This window comes from Sitophilus oryzae, unplaced genomic scaffold (assembly GCF_002938485.1).
Source record: "Sitophilus oryzae breed Bouriz unplaced genomic scaffold, Soryzae_2.0 scaffold_1002_pilon_pilon, whole genome shotgun sequence".
Lineage (NCBI taxonomy): Eukaryota > Metazoa > Arthropoda > Insecta > Coleoptera > Curculionidae > Sitophilus > Sitophilus oryzae.
The window spans coordinates 967,692-990,618 of record NW_022145619.1 but is presented as its reverse complement, the minus strand read 5'-3'; the positions used below and the strand labels follow the sequence as shown (position 1 = coordinate 990,618).

The 22,927-nt window shown below is 32.7% G+C and overlaps 1 protein-coding gene across 1 annotated transcript; it reads left to right on the top strand.

The window, feature by feature from the left end:
- Positions 1–66: 66 nt before the first annotated feature.
- LOC115888637 (DNA-directed RNA polymerase I subunit RPA1) lies at positions 67–22,927 on the top strand. The gene is made up of 23 exons (XM_030908446.1): positions 67–518; positions 572–822; positions 1,326–1,642; positions 1,881–2,242; positions 2,303–2,608; positions 2,694–2,783; positions 5,175–5,284; positions 6,816–7,061; positions 7,154–7,333; positions 8,188–8,398; positions 9,442–9,658; positions 11,243–11,417; positions 12,124–12,172; positions 12,565–12,735; positions 13,340–13,570; positions 13,652–13,828; positions 15,059–15,336; positions 15,610–15,768; positions 16,387–16,519; positions 16,581–16,674; positions 18,246–18,582; positions 19,693–19,958; positions 22,768–22,927. Exons 1-23 carry the CDS (start codon positions 231–233, stop codon positions 22,878–22,880), a joined length of 4,761 nt encoding a protein of 1,586 aa, XP_030764306.1. The 5' UTR covers positions 67–230; the 3' UTR covers positions 22,881–22,927.

The window sequence follows — 22,927 nt, the reverse complement described above, 5'->3', positions numbered from 1 at the left end:
TGTGGCGCCCATAGAATGAATCTAAATAACCAAGCCTAAAGCCTATCTATGGCTAAACTAACCTAAAAATTTTAAGATATCTGAAGATATAGAAAAATACGCTGTGAATCTTTGATTTTCTAAAATAAATGTATTAACGGTGCATTTAAAAGTGTTTTGTAGTAGAGTAATTAGTTTTATTTTGTTTTTTTTGAATATTTAGAATATACAGGCTGTGTTTTACTTTAATCATGAATAAAAGTGCTATTAAATCTAAACATGTCCTTGCTACAGGTTTAAAGTTTTCAGTCCTAACTAGAAAGGATGTGGAAAAAATTGGTATATTTCCAATTGTTACACCTTTAACCTTGGATACACTCGGACACCCTATAATTGGGGGTATATACGATACAAGACTAGGTCCGAGCGCCGACAAGCATGAACCTTGCGGTACTTGTGGTAAAAACGCATTTTTATGTCCTGGACATTTTGGGTACATTGATTTGGGGGTGCCTTGCGTCAATCCAGTATTCCATAAGGTACGTTTATTTATATTACAGAAAAAATGTATCTATAAACTATTTTCACATAGGTAATTGCAACCATTTTGAAATGCTCTTGCTTATCATGCTACAGATTTCAATTATCGAAGGAAAGTAGGGTAAAAGTTGATAAAATGGTTGAAGGAATCAACAAAGATAATGAAGATGAACTTTCGGTTGTTACTCAGTATATTTTAGAGGAATCAAAACCCACAAAGTTTTGTATTTTTTGTAAGAATGCTATTAAGAAGGTGCAAGTGCTTAAAAATAAAATTCTTTTGATGTCTCGAAAGTTAGATAGGTAAGTACAATAAATAGACTTATAGGAGAAACACTAAGTTACTGTGCACACCATTAAAATATTTTTTAATGAATATATTGGAATACTGCCACGGCTACTTTTTTACTGTGACTATCATCAATTTTTCACTTCAATTCTAGACAAAATACATCTACCCACAAATATTTCTTTTATATCTTTCTTATTACTTTGCCTATGATTATTGCACAAATATGTTCGAATTAAATGAAGTTTTTAGCAAGTGTTCTGACTGAAAGCTGAAAAATGTAAAGTTCTAATTGAGTAACATTAGTTTTCACGATTTGTTAGATTCTACTCACAGTCCGTAATCTGATATTGAGCACGTCAGCTGAAACACACCAAAAGATATGTATTTTCAATAAATACCACAAAGTCAACCTATTAGAAATTGAATTTGGTAATTGTTTCAACATCTTTGATGATGTGCACACAAATTTTTGTTCATTTCTCTCTATGAGTGATTTTTATTTTATATTCTTCAGGGAGGGTGATAACACGGATATAAAACCAATAGAATCGCAATATATAAATCCAGTTGTATCAAAAAAAATATTACGTGAAATTTGGAAAAATGAGAAAGATTTAATAACAATTATTGTCAATGTTTTAAATAATACTGATACTGAATTTCCCACTGATGTATTCTATCTTGAATTAATACCGGTACCACCTGTGAATGTGAGGCCTCTAAATTATTTAAATGGAAGAGTACTGGATAATCCACAAAGCACAGTATATAAAAATATTATTACCAACACTTTAATAATAAATCAACTGATTAATATTATAAAAAGGGAAGGTAAGTCGAAATTTTTCTCTAGTTTATTCTTATTTGTATTTTTTCTTTGCTTACGAAATCTGCTGTAGTGTATGTACAGGGTGTCCTATTTTCGTGTATTTTATGGGGTTCCTTGTTTATGAGTACAAATACAAAGATGCGGTTTTTACATCACTATGGCTACTTTTTTATGAAACTAAAGATGATTGTGATGTTGTGACATGACAATGTGTATTTATTTGTTTGTGAAATGTTTTAGGGAATTCGGACTTTTTAAGCAGTTCTAAGGCCGCAGAACAGTATTATAATGCGGCCAAAGGAGACACAGACCTTGAAAAATTAACCAATTGCTGGGAAGACTTACAGAATGACGTAAACGATTTACTGTCAAAAGATACAAGTAGAGGAAAAGATGGGATTGGACTTAAAGAGATCATAGAAAAGAAGCAAGGTATAATTCGACAGCACATGATGGGTAAACGTGTCAACTTCGCGTCAAGGTCCGTTATAACCCCCGATCCCAACCTAGACGTAGACGAAGTGGGAATCCCCGAAGTTTTTGCCAAAAAACTGTCATATCCCGTTCCCGTAACACCCTGGAACGTTGACCATCTGCGTGAGGCGAGTAAAAATCGAGCGAATTTATTAATAAATAAATAATAATAAACATTTTATTTTTAGTTAGTCAAAAACGGGCCCAACAAGTATCCAGGGGCGGTTCTAGTGGAGATGGAAAACGGAAATATCAAAAAAATTGATCCGGAAAACAAGATACAACAAGAGGGTTTATTGAAAATACTACTTACACCTCACGACGAACGCAGGCCCGGATTTCAAGGGGTTAAAATAGTGCACAGGCATTTGCAAAACGGCGACATCTTACTACTAAACCGGCAACCCACTTTGCACAAACCATCCATCATGGGCCACAGAGCCAGGATATTAAGGGGAGAGAAAACGTTGCGTTTGCATTACGCGAATTGTAAAGTAAGTTTCTAATATAGTCTCTCTGATATTATCTTATACACTTTATGAAGAACTATGGTAAAATGTTTTTTCTTAATAATTATAGAGTTATAATGCTGACTTTGACGGAGACGAGATGAACGCGCATTTTCCTCAAGATGAAATTGCAAGGAGCGAAGGTTATAATTTAACTGAAGTAAGCATAATCTTTTTTTTATAATTTACGACTATAATGCTAACTTATACAGGTACAAATACCCAATATTTCGTGGACATAGAACTACTACGTATTTTTGGAACCAAAATAAGTTCATTGGACACAATTGAAGAGGTGGCTGCAATAACCAGGCAGCTCCATTTTAACCAATTTTGCTTACTGCAATTAGCTCCCAGGATCTACCCTGGTTTTTGCTGCAAACTAAAAGCAAGTTAGCTCCAAATAACGTTGTCATTTATGTACTGTTAAAAAAAATGGACTTATCTGATTGTTGCAGGGAACGATTGGACTATTTTTTAAAGGTCAATTCTTTAAAAATCTCATTTTCGTAAAAAAGTTGAGCTGTCTGGTTATTGCAGCGACCCCTTCAATTTACCTCTATACAAAAGTACTTCATTTGGCCGCTAGAGGGCCATCAAACTTAAAATATACACATTTCTTCAGATGTTTTAAGAACCGATATTCCGATTTGAAAGAGGTTTTGGCTGTCTATGTTTTGCTAAGTGTTTTAACATTAGGCTTTCACAAAAATTAAGAAAAAGTACGGCACTCTTTCCGTAGTTGGCAAATATTTATACTAAAATTTATGTAGGGGTGCACTGTGGGTCGGTCCTATGACAAAAATTAAAAAACGCAAATCTAATATTTTTTGCTATATTTCATTTTATGTTTATTTTGACATTCGAAACTGTCTCACAAACGTTATAGATTACCAAACATGATTATCTAGAAGGCTGAGAAAAATAACAAAATAAATGATTTGTTTATTTTAATGCCATAATTGTGTTCCGAATTGATTTGGTGACAAGTTTGTGTATTTCTCACAGAATCTTCTTTTAGCGTTATAGTTTTTAGGTATGGAGACTCGAAAAATAGGTAAATTAGTTCATATTTTTTATATTTTAATCAGGGTTCGACTTAATACATGCTCTAAAAACGGTAAAAAAAACAAACTGTTCATTTCGTCGTTTTTTTTTGAAAAATGAGAAGCTGTAAAGTTTTAAATAGGAAATCCTTCTCAGTCCTTTTCATGAATTACAGGAATACAAAGATTACGGTTTCCACTTTTAATCGTTATTAGAATTATGTCCTACTTTGTCCAACTTTTTGAGAAATTGCAATTTTAAAAACTTCTTGCAAAAGGATGATTTTAAATCAAAGTGTTTTGAAACATGATTTGAGTGGCTTACCAAGCATTTAACTAATTCCGTGGTCTTCCGGCACCGAAAAATACTTTGTCAATCATTCTAGCAGATACTGTTCATTGGATTTTTTTTTTATTTAAGTTCTCGATTTTATGCAGTGTTTAAGAAACAATTTGTGTTTGAAAAATGGCTTCTTCACTCAGAGCCAAACAAAATTTCAAAGGTTGTGGAATGTATCAAGAGGTCAATAGGTCAATAAATTATGAAATAAAAAGAGAATTTGGATTTTGAAAAATTTAGAGAAACCTACACTTAATGTTAATTATTGAATTATTAAATTATAATTAATATATTAATAATCCCTATAGTTTTGGTACAGATTAGTTTTGCTTGTTATTAATGTTGTTTATTATAACTAAGTGTACCTCCCGTTTCGTTTTTCTAAGTTAAGTTTATACATTTTTATGTTATAATCGTGATAAATAAAAATATTATTTACAGATTCCCATTTTTAGAAAGCAATTTTTATTACTTTAATCATTAGGTACCTAATTACATAAAAAAATACACGCCACTGAATTTAAAATAACGAATCAGAATGTTTTGGCTAGTAAATACAACTGGCGGATCTTTTCAAAGCTAAATTTGTTCAAATTTTGGATAGAAACTGATATTTACCGATGTGGCGATTTTTGACATAGGTACCGTATGATCGAATAAAAACGGCGTCAACGATGGCTATGAAATGAAAATCGCTGTCATTTTATATGTAAAATTATATGGGAAATGTCATCGATCGTCATTTCCAAGCCAACTGGACGCCGTTTTTTTTCGATCATACGGTATCTATGGCCGGCGAACCACTGTGGGGTGGGGGGTAGTTTTGACCCATGTTTTGACCCTTCCCATACTTTTTCTTGATTTTTGTGAAAGTCAAATATTAGAGCACTTAGCAAAACATAGACACCCGAAATCTCATTCCAATCGGAATAACGGTTTTTAAAATATCTGAAAAAATGTGTTTATTTTTTTAAAGTTTGATGCCCTCTAGCGTACAAACGAAGCACTTTTGTATAGAGGTAAATTGTGTCCAATGAACTTATTTTGATTCAAAAAATACGTAGCAGTTCTATGTCCACGGAATATTGGACACCCTGTATATTAATCTCGATTGATTTGAAATTTTTAAAGTAAATTTGTGACATTATTGTTTACCTTCTGATAGGTTTCGCAGCAGTACTTGGTACCAAAAGATGGCACGCCATTGAGCGGATTGATACAAGATCATATAATCGCAGGTGTCAGATTATCCTTGAGAGGCAGATTTTTTTCAAAGTGAGTAATAATTTTGTCTCACCCATATTATAGCCTGTAATAATAATACTGTATGACCGAAGAAAAAAAACGGCGTCAAAGACGGCTGGCAAATGACAATCGATGATACTTTTAGTGAGACGTCATTTACTAAAAATTGACATAAAACTTATCAAAAATTAACACTGCTTTTAGAAAGATTAAAAAAGGATAGAACTTATCCAGGCACAATTTCCGCAAAATAATTTTTTTCTGAAACTTAAAAAATGAAGAGTATGGGCTAAGTAAATGACGTCTAGGGCTTAACCCATAGATAAATGAAACAAGTTTAGATTGGAAAGTGCCCATAAGGACAATGTAAACACTATTTGGCGCTATTCTTGCAACGGTCGCGACCCAAAACTTTTGAAACTTTCGGAGCGGTTCGGCTTTTTCCGGAATTATGTCGCCAAATATTGTTTATTCAAATTTATTATTATTTTTGTTTAATTTTATAAATAAAAGACAGTGTATTGCATACAAGAAACTTTATTTTATATAAGGACGCATGTATGAAATACCTATGAAACATTGGAAACCGACGTTATGCCACGATCCACGATGGTTTTTGCAGTTCACAGTTCACAGCACAGCTTTTTAAGTTTTTAATGCCACTTTTTCACAATTATCACCGGTTGGAGTAAATAAAACTTGAATTAAACTCACAAGATAGAAATTATTACTTTGAAAATGGACGCTATAAATACTGTTCGGAATTTCTTTAATGAGAGTGGTTTGGATTTTGAAATATTATTATGATTTTTGAAGATTCTGACTTTGACAAGAGAAAATTATTTCTGTTTTTGTTTGCCGTTGTTCTTAGCAACCGCTATAGCAGCGCCAGATCGCGTATAATGGTCGCGACCCAAAATAATTTCGCGACCTAAAATTTTTACGGGCTTTCCAATCTAAACTTGTTGCATTTATCTATGGCTTAACCTCGCCATAATTGTCAACGATTGTCATTCCCCAGCCATCTTTGAAGCCGTTTTTTTTTCGATATATGTTACTTTGATGATTCAGTATTGATACTAAATGAATTTGGGACTTTTATTGTCTTTATTTATTATTTATTTAAGCAATGTTTTGGTTAGATGTGCATCAACCTGAAGAAGATGCTCTGTCTCTCTCTCACTAACAAAACTAAAGTTGATGATGGTCGAGAGTCGAAACGTGAAAATGGGAATGTAATTTTCGTAATAAGAATACGTAGTAAGAATCAGTTCAAAATCGTGAAAATTTGGTGTTTCGCAATTAGTTTTGGGAATTATAGTCTGTCCAACGAATCAGGAAAGATTTCGACAGACTACATTCAAAAAAAGTGAGAAAAGACAATTTACGTGTGCATTAAAATGACGGACGCAACTGTCACTGTCATGTCGTATCCTCTTGTAGGACTGACTATAGAGTTTGCAATTGATACACATCTGACCGAAACGTTGTGTAAGTTAAGTTAAATAAAGACAATGGAAGTTTTAAATTCTTTTAGTTACACTAATAATTTGTCTTATAGATCGGATTACCAACAACTGGTATTTCAAGCACTCGATCACAAAACCGACGAAATTAAGTTATTGAACCCGTCCATTTTGAAACCCTCTGTTCTATGGTCTGGAAAACAGATTTTGTCCACGGTACTCATCAATATTATACCGAAAGAGTACGCTCCTATTAATTTATTGGCTTCTTCAAAAATTCCTGCTAAAGCTTGGCGACAATCTAAGGAACGAAAGTGGAAAGCAGGCGGTACAAATTTTCGGTAAGATTGTTTAAGCCATCTCTGAGGCCATTTTTTTTTCGATTGTATGTATTATGTATGGTACTTTTTGATCTTATATTATTTTTTCTTAGAAACGAAAATGATATGACCGAAGCTGAAGTTATTATAAGAAATGGAGAATTATTAAATGGTATATTGGATAAGACTCATTATGGTGCCACACCGTATGGCTTGGTGCATTGTATCTATGAATTGTATGGCGGAAGATATGCTATAAGATTTCTAAGTGCCTTGGCAAAATTGTTCACGAAGTAGGTATTGTAGGTGCCTCTCTACAGGGTGCTCTAGACACCAATTTTCGTTCAAATATCGACGGTAGTTTAGAAAATATCTGGAAAAATTCGAAATAAAAATAAAACTGCTACACCCTGTATCTCCGAAACGAAGCACTTTAGGTTAAACATTTATAGGCTTGGTGCATTCTTATTCTTATTTACAACATTACATTATAGCTCATTAATAATCCAACAAATTCAGCAATACACATTTTTCATCTTATTTTTATTCTCGAGATTAACTAACATATACTAAAAAAATTTTCGACTGCTGCGTTATCGCACAATTCCCATATAAAATTCACCATAAAGGTGCTCCATATGATTTAAGCGAAGGCAGTTTGGTTTCTTTATATTGTTTCTAATGGGATATTATCGGCCGCTCTCGAAAGCAGCGATGCCAAATCTGAAAAAATTTTCCAAAATTTAGAGAAAAAAAATTATAATAATTACTTAATTATTTATGCTAGTTCTTTTATTATACCATTTTTTGCCTCGGGTTCTTTTTCACTTAATTTTTACTACCAGAAACAGCATTACATCACACAAACCTCCTACCTGAGTGTTTTATAATTTTAATAACTGCACTATTAAAAACTAAAATACTGAAATATTATGACAAAGCCACGATTTTAATATTATTTCAATGCGATCAAAATCGGAACTGCGTGAAATACAGAGCGAAAACTTCTGATTTCTGCCGTGTCGAGCGCTGCGGTCGGAATTTTTAAAATCAACTGAAATGCATGAAGCACATACATATCTGAAATATTGACATTTCCTCATGAATTATCCTGTACACTATTGAAGAAATAAGCAATAAATTTTAGTTTCCTTCAACAAGGAGGGTTTACACTGGGCGTTCAGGATATTCTTACCGTAACACAAGCGGATAAGGCACGAAAAAAATGCATCAAAGGCTTGAGAAAAAACGGAAAAAACATAATCACTGAAGCCCTGAATATTCCCGAAGATAGTAGCATGACGGAAATTGTAGAACGACTGGAAGAACGGTACTCGTTGGACTCCAAATTCAGACAGGTATAGTTGATGCCAATTAAACTTTTAGTCAAGTAATTAAGCTTGACCGGCACAACGTTGTCCACTTTTACATATTTTCTTTTAATAAAAATATTATAGGAAACAAAAATAAATTAATTATAAATATACAAACAATTATTATTTACATCAACAAAACTTACCTTCTTAACAGCACTTATACGACATAAAGGGCTATTGCTACCGCTTTCCCTTTCAAAATATTCTAATAAGGTTGCGATGAATTTTTTACAACGGCTATTAAGCTATCTTGTACACTTCGCACTAAAAGAGGTTCTAAAAAGAACAATGTTCGACTATGCAAGGTTTTACAACACAATTCATTTAAACCAAAAACTTGTAATACAAAACTAAAGTGTCAAAACGAATGACAATGTCAGGTAATAAGTAAATAAATGTGACAACTTGATTTTTTACAGCAGAGCGGTCACCTGAATCGCCAGTGGGAAATTTAAATTCCTGTTACTCAGCCCGGCGCCGGCGCCGAATATGTGCATGGTGGTTTCCAACAATAAATTTAAAAATGGGGCCCTCGATTACGTAACTAAAAGTTTAATTGGTATCGCTTATAGTACTGTTGTAATCAGCCTCTAGTTTTTCTAAAACTGTGGTCTGTATGTTAATGAGTGTTAGACAAAGATAAAATAGTTAAGTTAAAATGTTATAAACGAATAATAGAGACAGAGAGATACAAAGAAATGCAGTGTTGTCGGTTCCTACGTGCAGTAGACGTGATTTAAGATTATGAAGCTAAAAATAAAAATTGTATTAAAGCTGTGGGGGCTCATATTCTCATTTTTATAGCCATTTTAAATTACCTTAAATATTTTAACGGAAAACAGGCATACCGCAGAGAAGAATTGTATTGGACCACTCTCTATCTCTTTTTAGCACTTCTGAAGTTTCATTAGGATCTCCATCATTATCTTGCACGTTAAAAAATCCAGACAACGGATTTAGGATGACCAGATCTGTATTATCAAAATTAGAGTGAGAATTTTTAATTTTATTTGTATTTGTCTTAGATTATAGATCGTTCATACAAGACTTCGCTCGATTCCTATACCAATTCTATCAATAATTGTTGCCTGCCCACTGGATTAATACAGAAATTCCCCGATAATAGTTTGCAATTGATGGTACAGTCGGGGGCTAAAGGTTCAACTGTCAATACTATGCAGATATCGTGTTTATTGGGACAAATTGAGTTGGAGGGTAAAAGACCTCCAGTTATGATATCAGGTATGTTTTAATATCAACACCCAGCATTTTTTATATTTTCTATTTATATTGTTTCCTTGATCATATATACCTAGTTTCGTGCATACTAAAAGCTGGCAAAGTTTAGTTTTGGGTCGACATTTCCGTATGTAAGAACAATGCGTTTATAATGTACTGAACAAAGAGAGAATAGTAAAAGCGTTGCCAAACGTATGAAATAAACCGAGAAACTGTGCACATTGCTAAGAGATGTGGAAGGAGATATAGCAGATTCGAGGTCGACCCAATACCCAATCAGTACTTAAAATTCTAGGGAAGAGTGTACATCATGCGTTCAGCTGCATGATAATTACGTCTCGTGATACTCTATTTGTTTATTTATTAGGTAACGAGTCTTTGTAATTTTTCCTATAGCTTGTAAATTTTTAAGTGCAAGTTAGAAACACTTGCACTTTTGGTAAAAATAAGTGGAATTGAGTTGGTGTTCGACAGTGGTCGCGCTATTAGAACTCTGAATTCAAAAATCGATATCTCCAAATTCATTAGAAATAATTGATTGTAATTTTTTTTTCAAAAGCTTTCTTAATATTTCTGCTATATTTTCTTCGCAGATAGTATGTGAAAATCTTTATAAATAAAAAAGTTACACGATTGCTGAAAATCGCAACGCACTAAAAGTAAATGGATGGGTTTTTTAAATTTTTTGAATGGTAAAAAAAAACAAGCCTATCTAAGTTGTCTTATTTAAATATCTATATCTTGTAAAAGATCCGAACTTCAAAATAAAAAAGTTTCAATATCTAAAGTAGTTCTTGAGTTATCGCGTGTTGTGTGTTAAAAACTTGAGTTTTTAAATTATCGTGATTACTGACGTTTTTTCGTTATAAACATATGGACACCCCTTAAAATTCCATTTCAGATGTTCAGAATCATATGTAATGATTTTATTTAGTTATCTTTTCAAAAAAAAACTTTCAAAAATAAGCGGTTTGCGATCGTGATTTTACTTTACTTAATAGGGAAAAGCGTACCGGAGAAATGTGGCAACGCCGCAACAGCACACTGTCGCATTTCTCTCACTCCGACTTAATAAGATACCTATGCGATTTACTTCCACACATGTAAATGCGACCCAAAAGTAAGAGTTGCCAGCACGGTATGTAAGTAATTATATAGTACTACTTGCAGTGAGCGCCACCTACATGTTTTGAAGAGTAATAACTTTTCGACTGTACCTGTATAAAACAACTGAATGAAAAAATATACATTTCCGCCGTTTTTAACGTAAAAAAGGTCTCTTAGTAAAAATCGCTACGCGTAATGGTCTGAATTTGTTTTGGAATCGAAATAATCAATATATGTCGTCATTAACAAAAATTAACCATATTGACTATATAGATAGTTAATAGACTGAAATAATAAACTTGAAAATGTTTTTGTGCTGAACGTTCAACAGGAACTGTTTTATTATATTTTTTTTAGAAAAAATTATAATAGATAAGATTTTCCAGAAAAAAATATGGTTAATAAAAGAAATAAAAAGTTTCCAAATTTATTTACAGTATTTTTTTACACCATGTATATAATCTAATATGGACGTTTTAGGAAAATCTCTACCAAGCTTTCCACTTTTCGAATTTGCGCCGAGAGCCGGAGGTTTTATAGACGGTAGATTTATGACGGGCATTCAACCGCAAGAGTTTTTCTTCCATTGCATGGCCGGCAGAGAAGGATTGATCGATACGGCAGTAAAAACTAGTCGTAGTGGATATTTACAAAGGTATGAATCTTTGAATAAAAAGATTAAGGAAGGAACATATCAAGAAATTTAAGAGTCTATTACGCTGAACTGTTCGGGTCGCTCTCAGGGGTCGGGTAAAGCGGGTGTGTAGCCGAAGGAAATATATATTACATTTCAGAAATCTGCCTAAGGCTTAGCCCGATCCTGTCGTGTTAAGCCACACCCAAAATTCCAAACATACATTTCAGCATTTGCTATAAAATAGCGAGCAATTTGTTACAAAACCATATAAATTATATATCACTGTAATCACAAAACTTCAATCCATTTCCGTATTGTAACGGAATTTTAAATTAAGTTAAATGGACTCTAAGGCAGAGATAGATTTGAGCCGAGCGCTGTAATGTAACGCTTGTTCGCTGCTCACGAACTGGTTCTATCGTTTTTTTTTCAAAGGTATCAATAATATTTTGTGAATAAAAAGTAATTTTTTTAAAGCGTTGCTTGTTAAATGAGCTCACCCTCATCATAGACTTTTTACGTTAACTCTTAGGCCTCTATTACACTATAAAACTTCTTTGTCAAAGATCTTTTATAAAGAATATTTTAAGAAAAGGTTGACATTGTGATATACAATATTTTATAAAGTCACACATATTACACTGTCAAATTTTTCATAAAATACCTTTAATAAAAATCTTTGACAAATTATTAGTAGTTTTCTAATTAATTGATTTATTTCTAGGTGTCTTATTAAGCATCTTGAAGGTCTCTGCGTAGGGTACGATCTAACGGTAAGTATACAAGGTGTGTGTAAATTTAGTGGACATAATATGCAACACATTATCCCCTATACCTGCAACACATTTGCTGTCCTCCATTCGCGAATTTCAAGCTCCAGAGCTTTACGCTCTGGGCTACTCAGAACGGTTCTGAAAGGAGCTGTGCGCGATAGCCTGGTGCCTCCATATGGCGCGGAACAGTTCTGAACTTTATGACTCAATTGAATGGAGTGAGAGTATCGCGTTCTTGAACAGTTCAGAGCTGCACAACTGCGTGAATGGAGGACAGTAATTGCAATCTATATACAATCTATATAGTTACAATATATAGGGGACAATCTATATAGTTACTAATTATTATGTTTATGGGTAAATTATATCTATTTTTTCTTTGATATATGTAGGTTCGAAACAGTGATCAGAGAGTGGTTCAGTTTTTATATGGCGAAGACGGAATGGATATCTTTAAAGTTCAATTTTTAACTAAGAAACATCTTAGTTTTTTACACAATAATATCAGATCGATCGTTCAGAAAGATTTACTGGAAAAAATTAAGCTGGATAAAGATCTAGAGGTATGGTGAAACTTATACAGGGTGACCAAAAAATCCACGGTGGTTCCTCATAAAAAAATATGGAAAAAAGTTCCTATAAACACGGGTCCGAAAATTAAGCGTAATTTTAAAGATAGAGAATGCTAAACTTTAAAAAAAAAATTATGTGTGCACTATGTGCGCATATTTGACAATCGACCCATAATTAAGAAAAATCCTAATGATTTCGTCAGTTAGTGGCATAGTGGTTCGAAACGTCGAGGGCGTCATCCTGTAGCCCGTCCACAATTATGCCGAAATCGACCCACATTTTTCTTCAATATCAAATCCTTAGTCCCATCCTGATGAAGATGTAAACGAAACGTCGTATCCAACTTCAAAAATAGTTTTTTTAAATGTTTTAATATCCTGTATCTTTAAAACTACACTTTTTCGGACCCATTTTTATAGGAACATTTTTTCGTATTTTTTTGACGAGGTATTACCCTCTGACATTATACCTTATATATATATATATATATATATATATATATATATATATATATATATATATATATATATATATATATATATATTTTTTTTTTTGGTTGTCTGGTGTGTAAATATGATTGAATTATTTTTTAAGTTGATAGCTGAGCATCAGAATAAAATTAAAAAATGGCTAGAAAACAACGAGGAACCGTCGAAGAACCACAGGAAAACTCCGTTTCTTTATTTCTGTAAAAAAGTCGATGGAACATCAACAAGTAAAAAAATATCAAAGAACAAAATAATAAAATATTGGAGAAACATGGAAGAAGATGCAAAGATGTCTTTAGAAAAAATGATCACAAGATTTCCGGATCCCGTAAATTCAGTAAGTTTTTTAAGGATTTTCATCAAATATTTTGATTGGTTTAAAAATTTTGCATTTGTTTCTATTACAACTTTTTAACAGGTACTACAATCGGATCATTATTTCGGTTCGCTTAATGAACGTTTAGAGAGCTTAATGTCTTCGTTTAGTGAAGCAAAGAGGAAAAGCATTAAAAGAGAATTTGAAGACATGTTTAAATTGAAAGCGATGCAGAGTATATGCGTTCCTGGTGAACCAGTTGGACTGTTAGCAGCTCAGGTAAATTGATTATAAAATTATCATCATACAGGGTGTCACAAAAATTATACATGGTGTCCCAGAAATAAGTGCAAATATTTTAACTGGTAGTATAGTTTAACCCCAGAAACACGCCTATGAGGTATTTTTCGCGAAAAAAAATTTTGAAAATTCGAAATTTTTTGAAATTTTTTTAGGTTTTAGTTAAAAAACATAATTTCTTGATAATATGGCAACATAGGTATTAGATTAAATTTACAAGAAAGAAAATCCAGAAAAGATAGAGTAGTTCTCAAAATTTTAGCAAAAAATATTTTTTTTTTTGAAAATTTTCAAAGCAAAATAACTCCGTTATTTTGGACTTATTTGAAAAACAATAAAGAGAAAATATGTTTCTTTTATCGAGATCTACCACCCCTCAAAATATTTGCACTTATTTCTGGGACACCCTGTATAGTCAGTTAAAAGTCGGACAAAACAAAATGAAAGCACTGTAACGGATGTCTTGTTTTCGTATGTTTTGGGGTTTCTCGTTTATGAGTAGAGATACAAAGATGCGCTTTTCACATTAGTCTGTCAACTTTTTATGAAACTAAAGCTGCTAGACACAGATTTGTCCTAGCCCTCTTAGTTCCTAAAATACAGGGCGAATTTGAAAAAGTTTCATTATTGATATAGCTTATCGAAAACACGATGGAAAGCAAAATTAGCTGGTTAAATTAAATAAAATAATAATACTCTTTTAAATTAGTTTGATTTATGTTATGAAGTTAAATAATGCATTTTTTTATCTTGTTTATGAAAGTAATTATAAAGTATAGTATACTTTTAGAAAGCTCATAAGAAGGCATGTGAAATAAAAAAATAATATACAGGGATTCCATTTAAAAAACATAAGTTTGGGTCATATTTCAAAAGAGAAGAGAAAGAGCTCTCAGCGAAAATCTAATTACGCCACTGGATTCTACATGGAAAACTCTATGATATTCAGTCATCTTGTCGATAAGTTATAAGATAACCGAGATACGAAGGGTGTCTCAAAAATGCAACATTTTCAAATTCGCTCTGTATTTCATGAACTAAAAAGTCTAGAACAAATTTGTGTATAGCATCTTTACTTGCACAAAAAGTAGCACAGTGATGTAAAAATCGCATCTTTATACCTCTGTTCAGCAACGAAAAACCAACCTGTAAAACACATGAAACTTGGACACCCTGTACAAATTTTATTTAAATAAATTTTCATTTCAGTCTATCGGTGAACCATCGACTCAGATGACTTTGAATACTTTCCATTTCGCTGGCAGAGGTGACATGAACGTAACTCTGGGTATTCCCAGACTCAGAGAAATATTGATGATGGCGTCTAAGAATATAAAAACGCCCTCTATGGAAGTGCCCTTCAAAAAAGATGTACCCAATATAAAAAGCCGAGCGTTAAGTCTCACAAAACGCTTGACAAAAGTTGTTGTCTCTGACGTTCTTGAAAAGATTGACGTTACCAACAAGCTGGAATTGCTGCCTTTAAGGTATACAGGGTGTCCCAATATTCCGTGGTCATAGAACTTCTCGTAACACGTATACATATCGACATTTCTACGTGCACGAAATATCGGCACACCCCTTATCTTAGATGACATATAGTCCGTTCAGCGAGTCAGAAAAGAATTCGACAAAAAATGTCAGAAAAATCAATTTGCCTGCCAATTAAAATGACAGACACAACTGTCACTAATATGGGTCCTCTCGTTGGATAGACTATAGCATGTAGCGATATTTAAAGTGATTTTTTTCTTTTTCAGGCAGCACAAATACACGATAAAATGCTTTATTCTGCCGGACGAATGCTACAAACAGAATTATTCTATATCAATCAAATCAATTCTGCGTCACATGAGAAAAACCTTTTTCAAGGAAATGTTTTTGGCCATAGCAAAAATATCCAAAATCAAGTCCAATCTGTAAGTTAATAATTTATTATATCGGGTGATCCCCTTAATAGCATGCTAATATTTAGGGAAGTGATGCTTGGACCTATTCTAAGAAAAAAAAACGTTATATGATTGTATGTCCCAACCGTTTAAATTTTGAGATACAGGGGATGATAAAATTATCTAGAAAAAAAACTTTTTTTTAATAACTTCGAGGGTATTGTAGATATCTTTATGAAATTCGATACACGTCTTCTATGCATTGAGATGCATTTTTATGCATCTTGGCATGTTGCGGGAATCACCTAGTTAATTTATAAGTGAACTGATTAATTTTGAAGTGAGATTTTAACTAAGAGCCCCCACAGACGATTATTTCTTTAGCACAGGCTGACTGTGCAGGCCTGTCTACTCAATTTAACCTGTACTATTGCCTATCGCACACACACGCGAATAAATCAAGTTAGCACAAGTCGCCTGTGCGAAAATACTGAGCGTCCGTAGGTGCCTTAAGGCAATAAATGAATAACAATTCTATATGAAGTTGACTTGATACTGTACTGTCTTATACATTATTTTTTGTTGGTCTGGATTAAATATTTTATGGATACGAGATGAAAATAAAATAAAACAAATTATTGTTTTAAGAGTTAGCATAGAGAAAAATGCTAGTCGTGGACAAAACAAGAATTCAATGGATAATAGCGATACGGAAGAAAACGATAAAGAAGTTAGTGGGAAAACGAAAGCATCGAACGAAGAAAATAGTTCAGACGAAGAAGTGCGTATATATTTAAACTATTTGTAACATTTAATTCTGTAACGATAATGTATTATTAAAGGTTGAAGATACGGAGGACGCAAAATTAACGAAAAAACACGAAGATCAACAGGAAGACCAAGAGCCTGAAAATGAGGAAGAGCGCATATACGAAGGTAATTAGATTAGATTAAATTCTTTGAGATGGCTATCGATCTGATCCACTCCGACCTTTCTAGATCTATTGTGGTCCTCTTCTGATCATTAGGATACATTCTCCAGTCCTATTCTTTTCACAAAGTCTAGTAACTTGGAGACTGAGCCCTCCATGTAGCTCTTTGTCAATCATTGCCTATTACCGAGAATCGCACATTTGCCAGGTTAAAATGTGTTCTATCGTTTCTTCTTCACATTGACAGAACCGAAAGAATTGCTTCGTCCTTTAATGCCTTGTTAGTAGACTCGCTACAGCTTTCACTGTCTTTGCTTATTAGATCTGCCGTGAATTTTGGCGAATGTTCTATGAACTTTTTCACCTGTCCCTGCACTGGTGAGTTTTTAGAGTTTTGTTGGCCACTCATCGTTCCGTGGCCATTCTCGTGACTGCCTTTGCAACGCCGCACAAGGGTTCTGGGCCTATGAATGGCATTGATGAACCTTGTATTTAAAGCACGCAAACAATCCCACGCTAATCTAGAATTGACCTCCGTGGAACCGAGTGCTTTTAGCGCTGCTTGGCTGCCCGTGAAGATGGTCAACGAACGATGTGTTCTTCATGAAGGTGGTTATAGGTTATATTTTTATAGATATCTTTCTTTTTCTTAAACCTTTATTCAATATTTCAATTGTGATTGTCTTGGGTATAGGTTTCTTTATTAAAAACTAAATGATTTCTGGATGTTTTTAATAATTTATTTGCCGACGTTTCGATTCTTCATGTAAATCTTTCTCAAGGCATCTCAGACGTTGTTTGCACAATTCAACGGCCGAAACAACATCTGAGATGCCTTGAGAAAGATTTACATGAAAAATCGAAACGTCGCGTCGGCAAATAAATGATTTAAAAACACCCAGAAATCATTTAGTTTTTAATTAAGAAACCTATACCCAAGATAATCACAATTGTAATATGTTATATTTTTATTAATATTATACAGAGTTGTTCGCGATTAGTCTACTAAAATATTTTAGGATTTAAATTAGATACAAATCTGAATGTTTCAAAGTATTTTATAAAAATTTTTTGCTTTTCTGGCACTTATGGTTTAGAAATAGAACACCCTCTATATTCATTTTTTTGAATTTTCTTTTTAAGTTTTTATAATTGTGATTATTTTCTCTGGGTAGCATATTGTAGTACTTTCTGTTGTTAGTTTTTTTATAAAAGTTCTTTTGAGCTCTCTTGGCAGTTATGTTGTCTGATTTTCTTCTAGCTTCGTAAGTTTATTAGTTTTCATTGTTTTTATTAACTTATTTCTGATTTTGTGTAGAAGGTAATACCGTATGATCGAAAAAAACCGGCGTTGGGGAATAACAATCGATGATAATTTTAGCGAGGTCAATCTCTAGACGTCATTTACTGAAAATTGACATAAAACTTGTCCAAAATTAACAACACTACACTTGACCTAGTCAAAATTATCATCGATTATCATTTCCAAGCCGTGTTTGACGCCGTTTATGGTATTTTGATGATGTCCACGCCAATTTGTATTGATTTTTTGCTATATGAATATTTTAATTGCAGATGATGAAAAGGAGAACTTGATGGAAAATAATAACTTGGAGGAAGGTGCTGAAGAAAAAAATATTCAATCTGTATTGGAAAGTTATTCTTTCGCTAATTCCTACAAGGAGGATAAAGCACAGCATTTCTGTGAACTAACGTTTAGCTTGCCAATGAGCTATAAGAAGCTGGACTTAACCTCAATCTTAACGGAAGTAGCCAACAAAAGCGTGATATGGGAAACTGCCAATATTAAAAGAGCAATATTGGACGTAAAGAATGAAGAGTTATTGCTGCGCACAGATGGGATAAACATTGTTGAAATGTTCAAATATCCCGATTTGTTGGATTTAAACAGGTATACTAAATATACAGGGTTATTCACAGTCGATGTACAGAATGTTCAGCCATCATTCAACGTCACGTCATATATTGTCGAAGCATAGATCATAATATACTTACGTGGATACATAAACGCCACACGATTAGCATTAAAAACGATGTCTCCAACATCACGGCATGCCATTTTCAAACCTTCTTTATTGCGCTTATGAAACGTTCAGTTGGTTTGTCTTTTTCGAAGACCATACTTTGCGCCATGCGTATTAAAAGTTGCCATGCGTATTAAAACGTACATATTTCCAAAATAATCACAATTTTTTTATATGGTCTAGAAAGTACAAATTATACATTGTTATGGAAACCAACTTTTCATTGTCATCATATTGTCATAATCATATGTCATAATTTGTGGTCATGATCAAAGAATATACCAAGGTCATGATCTTATTTCCATTGTGTAACGACGCTTGTTTTTTGCGTTTTTTATTTTAAAAATTGCATTAATTACTCTTTAATCACTCGCTTTTATATAGCCAAGGATGCAAGTGTGTTCAGTGAGAAGTTAATTTTAATGCCTGCTTCATCCACGTTACCGTAGATGGAGCTGAAGGCTTGGTAGGGTTTATATAAACAAATTTCTGCTTCTTGTATTTTGTTAGTTAATTTTAAGTTTGCGCAATTAGATTTCTATTTTTTTTGGTTGGAATTTTTAAATACTCGTAAAAATGACTAAAAAGTGTTTGGTTTGTAGAAAATATATGCATTTTACAAATTAAACTTTAAATTTGGCGCGTGGACGATAGGTCCTCGACAAGAGTAGATAGAGTAGAAGCATTGCGTGTGCAACAAAGAAAGAAGACAATGTAACTCGCTGATATGTTTATGACAGTTTCAGGATGTTAATTTTTTTTGTTATTATCTAAAATGTCCTGTAGCCAACTTTCTATAGCCAAATTTGTCAGTGCTATCTCTAATAACAATAACGTCATTGGGGTCTAATTAATTAACATTATTATTATCAGTGGCGTCCCCTTAATGCACGTCACTGGCTTTGTTCAATTTTTATTATTTTTAAACTCAAAAAAACACGTAAAAAGTAAAAAATATTTTTTTCGACCCTTTTTAGATTATACTGCAATGATATCCATAAAATGGCACAAACTTACGGTATCGAGGCTGCCTTAAAAATCATCGTCAGAGAAGTAAAGGATGTGTTCAACGTATATGGTATTAAGGTGGATCCACGTCATCTGTCACTAATTGCGGATTATATGACGTCTAACGGCATATTCGAGCCATTAAGCAGAAAAGGCATGGAAAATGGTTCATCTCCTTTGCAACAGATGTCCTTTGAAGCGTCACTGGGATTTTTAAAAAATGCTGCCATGAAAGGTATTTGTACTTTTATGGAACACCGGAACACCCTATACCTATATTCATTGATTTTCGGATTATAAGGAAAAAAATAAATATGAGTTTTATTAGAGAAGCATATGACTAAAATGTAAGGTTTTTGACATATGTAACATTTTGAATGCAGTTAAAAGATCCATTGTACATTAAACCAAATTAAATCTTAAACTTATACTGGATGAGACAAAATTACTGTTGAATATTGGTCACTTTTAAAAGCCAGTTACTCTTTTATTTTAAACGGAACAATCAGCGTATTATTTCGATATTCAATGGAGAATTCATGTCTCCATAATTATCTCCACATTAATTCATTCATTGAGGTTGCTTAACCCCTAGACAAAAAATGTTCTAGAATTTTTTCATTTTATGATGTACTGACACTAAATCATAAAAATGAAAAATCTAGGAAAATATTTGTTTGAGGGGTAGGCAACCTTAATAGTATTTTGAAGAGACATGAATTCTCCATTGAATATCGGAGTAATATACTGGGTGTTCCGTTTAAAATAAAATAGTAACTTGCCTTTAAAAGTGACCAGTGTTCAATATTAATTTTGTCTCACCCTGTATAACTTTTCGGGCCAAGTTTTAATTTGATTTAAAGTACAATGGATATTTTAACTACATATTAGGCTATATCGGATAGATTCCAATTTAAGTAGATTTTATTGCAATTTAAAAACAATATTTTTAGAAAATGTTAAAATATGTCAAAATTTTTACATTTCATTCACAAGCTTCTCTGATGAAGCTTGCCCTTATTTTTTTTTAAACCGAAGATCGATTAAAATATAAAGAAGTTACAAAAAACATAACTTTTTTCCAAAAAATCCTAATGGGTATTTCACCATTGCAAGAAAATCTACAAAATAAAATAGTTATTTTTTGTAAACACTTCTGCGTTAATCCAAACGGAAACTACTTGTCAGAAGTTAGGTTTACAGATACACAAATTTGCCTAACAAACAAAAAATGCTTTACGTTTCGGAAAGTTTATCTCTTTCCGTCGTCTGAAGCAAAAAAATGCAAAGAATAAAGAAAAAAAATTCAACTATTCGAGAACACTTTAGTTTTTTTTAAAACAGATACGTCTACAAAACGATTGATACGTCTACAAAATCAAGTTAAATTTCAATATTAATAAAAATAAATGTATTGCTCATGTATCTGTAGATGTTATTAATGTATGGCAATCGCTTCTTTGATTTTAAAGAACATAACATAAATAACTAATAAACATAACATATACGTAAAAATTTAAAAAAATCATCCAGAAAGTTTGGGGCTTTTTGGTTTTAACTTGTTAAGTAATTGTTATCAGATAGTAATTGATAATTTTGAAGTTCAACTTGATATAATGTCATTTTAACAGAACGTCAACGGTTTTTGTAGACGTATCTGTTTAAAAAAAAAGTGTTCTCGAATAATTGAATTTAAATATTTAAATAGTTTTTTTCTTTATTCTTTGTATTTTTTTTTTTTGATTCCGACGACGGAAAGAGATAAACTTTCTGAAACGTTAAGCATTTTTTTGTTCGTTAGGCAAATTTGTATATCTGTAAACCCTTTGAATAAGAAGACTAAGGAAGGAGCATAATGCTATCCATGTATTCATGCATGGTGGGCGGAAAAGCCACCATAAAAGCTCTCTAGGGTGGGGATTATTGACAGTTCTGTTTGACGATTCATTTGACACATTTGAATTTGATTTGAAATTTTGTGGATTTGTCAGTCTTTACAGAGCTTATTTTATGTTATTTATTATTTATTCTACTACTGATAGCTGTATAAAGGTAGTAAATCTAGATGGAAATTGTGGCAGAACTTAAATTAACAGTGACACTATCGCGATTTATCGAAAAAGACTCTAAAATAGTTGGTTGTGTAGCGTGCGGTAGATCTCGGCAAAAATTGAGTGAAATAATGGAACAACTTTTCGCTAGTAAGTGACTATATAATATACATACGTGTAGTAAACCGATCATTTATGAAATTCACTTAAATTAACTAAATTATATATTTTTCTTGCATTTTAGCTTTTATTTATTACTTGTCAAAGATTAGATGTCAAAGAATTTAGATACGTTAATTTGACTTACCTGCTTCAGTAGCGTATCGGATGTTTGTGTTAATAAATACTTATTATAACTTATCTATTTTTATTAGAATTATATATTTTTATAACAATTTTAATAACTACTAACATTTATTCACAACGTAAAATAAAACAACAAATTATTGAGTCTACCCCACGTCTACCCTACATCATAGTTTTACATTTTTTAAATAAAATTAGAACGACACTGATAAACCGGAATTTAAGTCGGCCATATTTGAGGCCCATCGCGGTGTACCTAAGATTTTTGATATGCTCCTTCCTTAGTCTTCTTATTCAAAGTGTAAACCTAACTTCTGACAAGTAGTTTCCGTTTGGATTAACGCCAGAAGTGTTTACAAAAAATAACTATTTTATTTTGTAGATTTTCTTGCAGTGGCAAAATACCCATATAGAATTTTTTGGAAAGATGAATCCGCCACATATATAATATAGACATTTTTAAACATAACTTTGATGAGTAACTTTTTTTGGGGACACCCTGTAGAAGTCTGTATATTTTAAATAATGCTTTAAACTAACCTACATATTATGCTCATAAAATTTCATTTCAATACAAACTGTTGTTCTTTGAGCCTGCGAGGAGTATAAGAGGCGCCACCCTTTCTCAGTTTCTTTAACGCCGTTCTTTTTTTTCGATCATACAGTATAGTAATATTTGTTTTTTAGGCGAAAACGATGCCCTTGCCACACCATCGAGCTGTCTAATGCTGGGAAAGCCGTGCAACACTGGAACGGGACTCTTTACTGTCATGCAGAAAATGCCATCTTTAGTTGTTTGAGCTTTTTTTTTATTAGATATGATTCAAATAAATCTTGTTTCTATTTT

Excerpts from the sequence above, each read along its gene's own strand:
- LOC115888637 (XM_030908446.1), top strand. The coding sequence starts at position 231 with ATGAATAAAAGTGCTATTAAATCTAAACATGTCCTTGCTACAGGTTTA. Across the intron at positions 2,243-2,302 it reads ACGTTGACCATCTGCGTGAG|TTAGTCAAAAACGGGCCCAA; the intron begins GCGAGTAAAAAT and ends TTTTATTTTTAG. Across the intron at positions 15,769-16,386 it reads TCCAAAATCAAGTCCAATCT|AGTTAGCATAGAGAAAAATG; the intron begins GTAAGTTAATAA and ends TATTGTTTTAAG.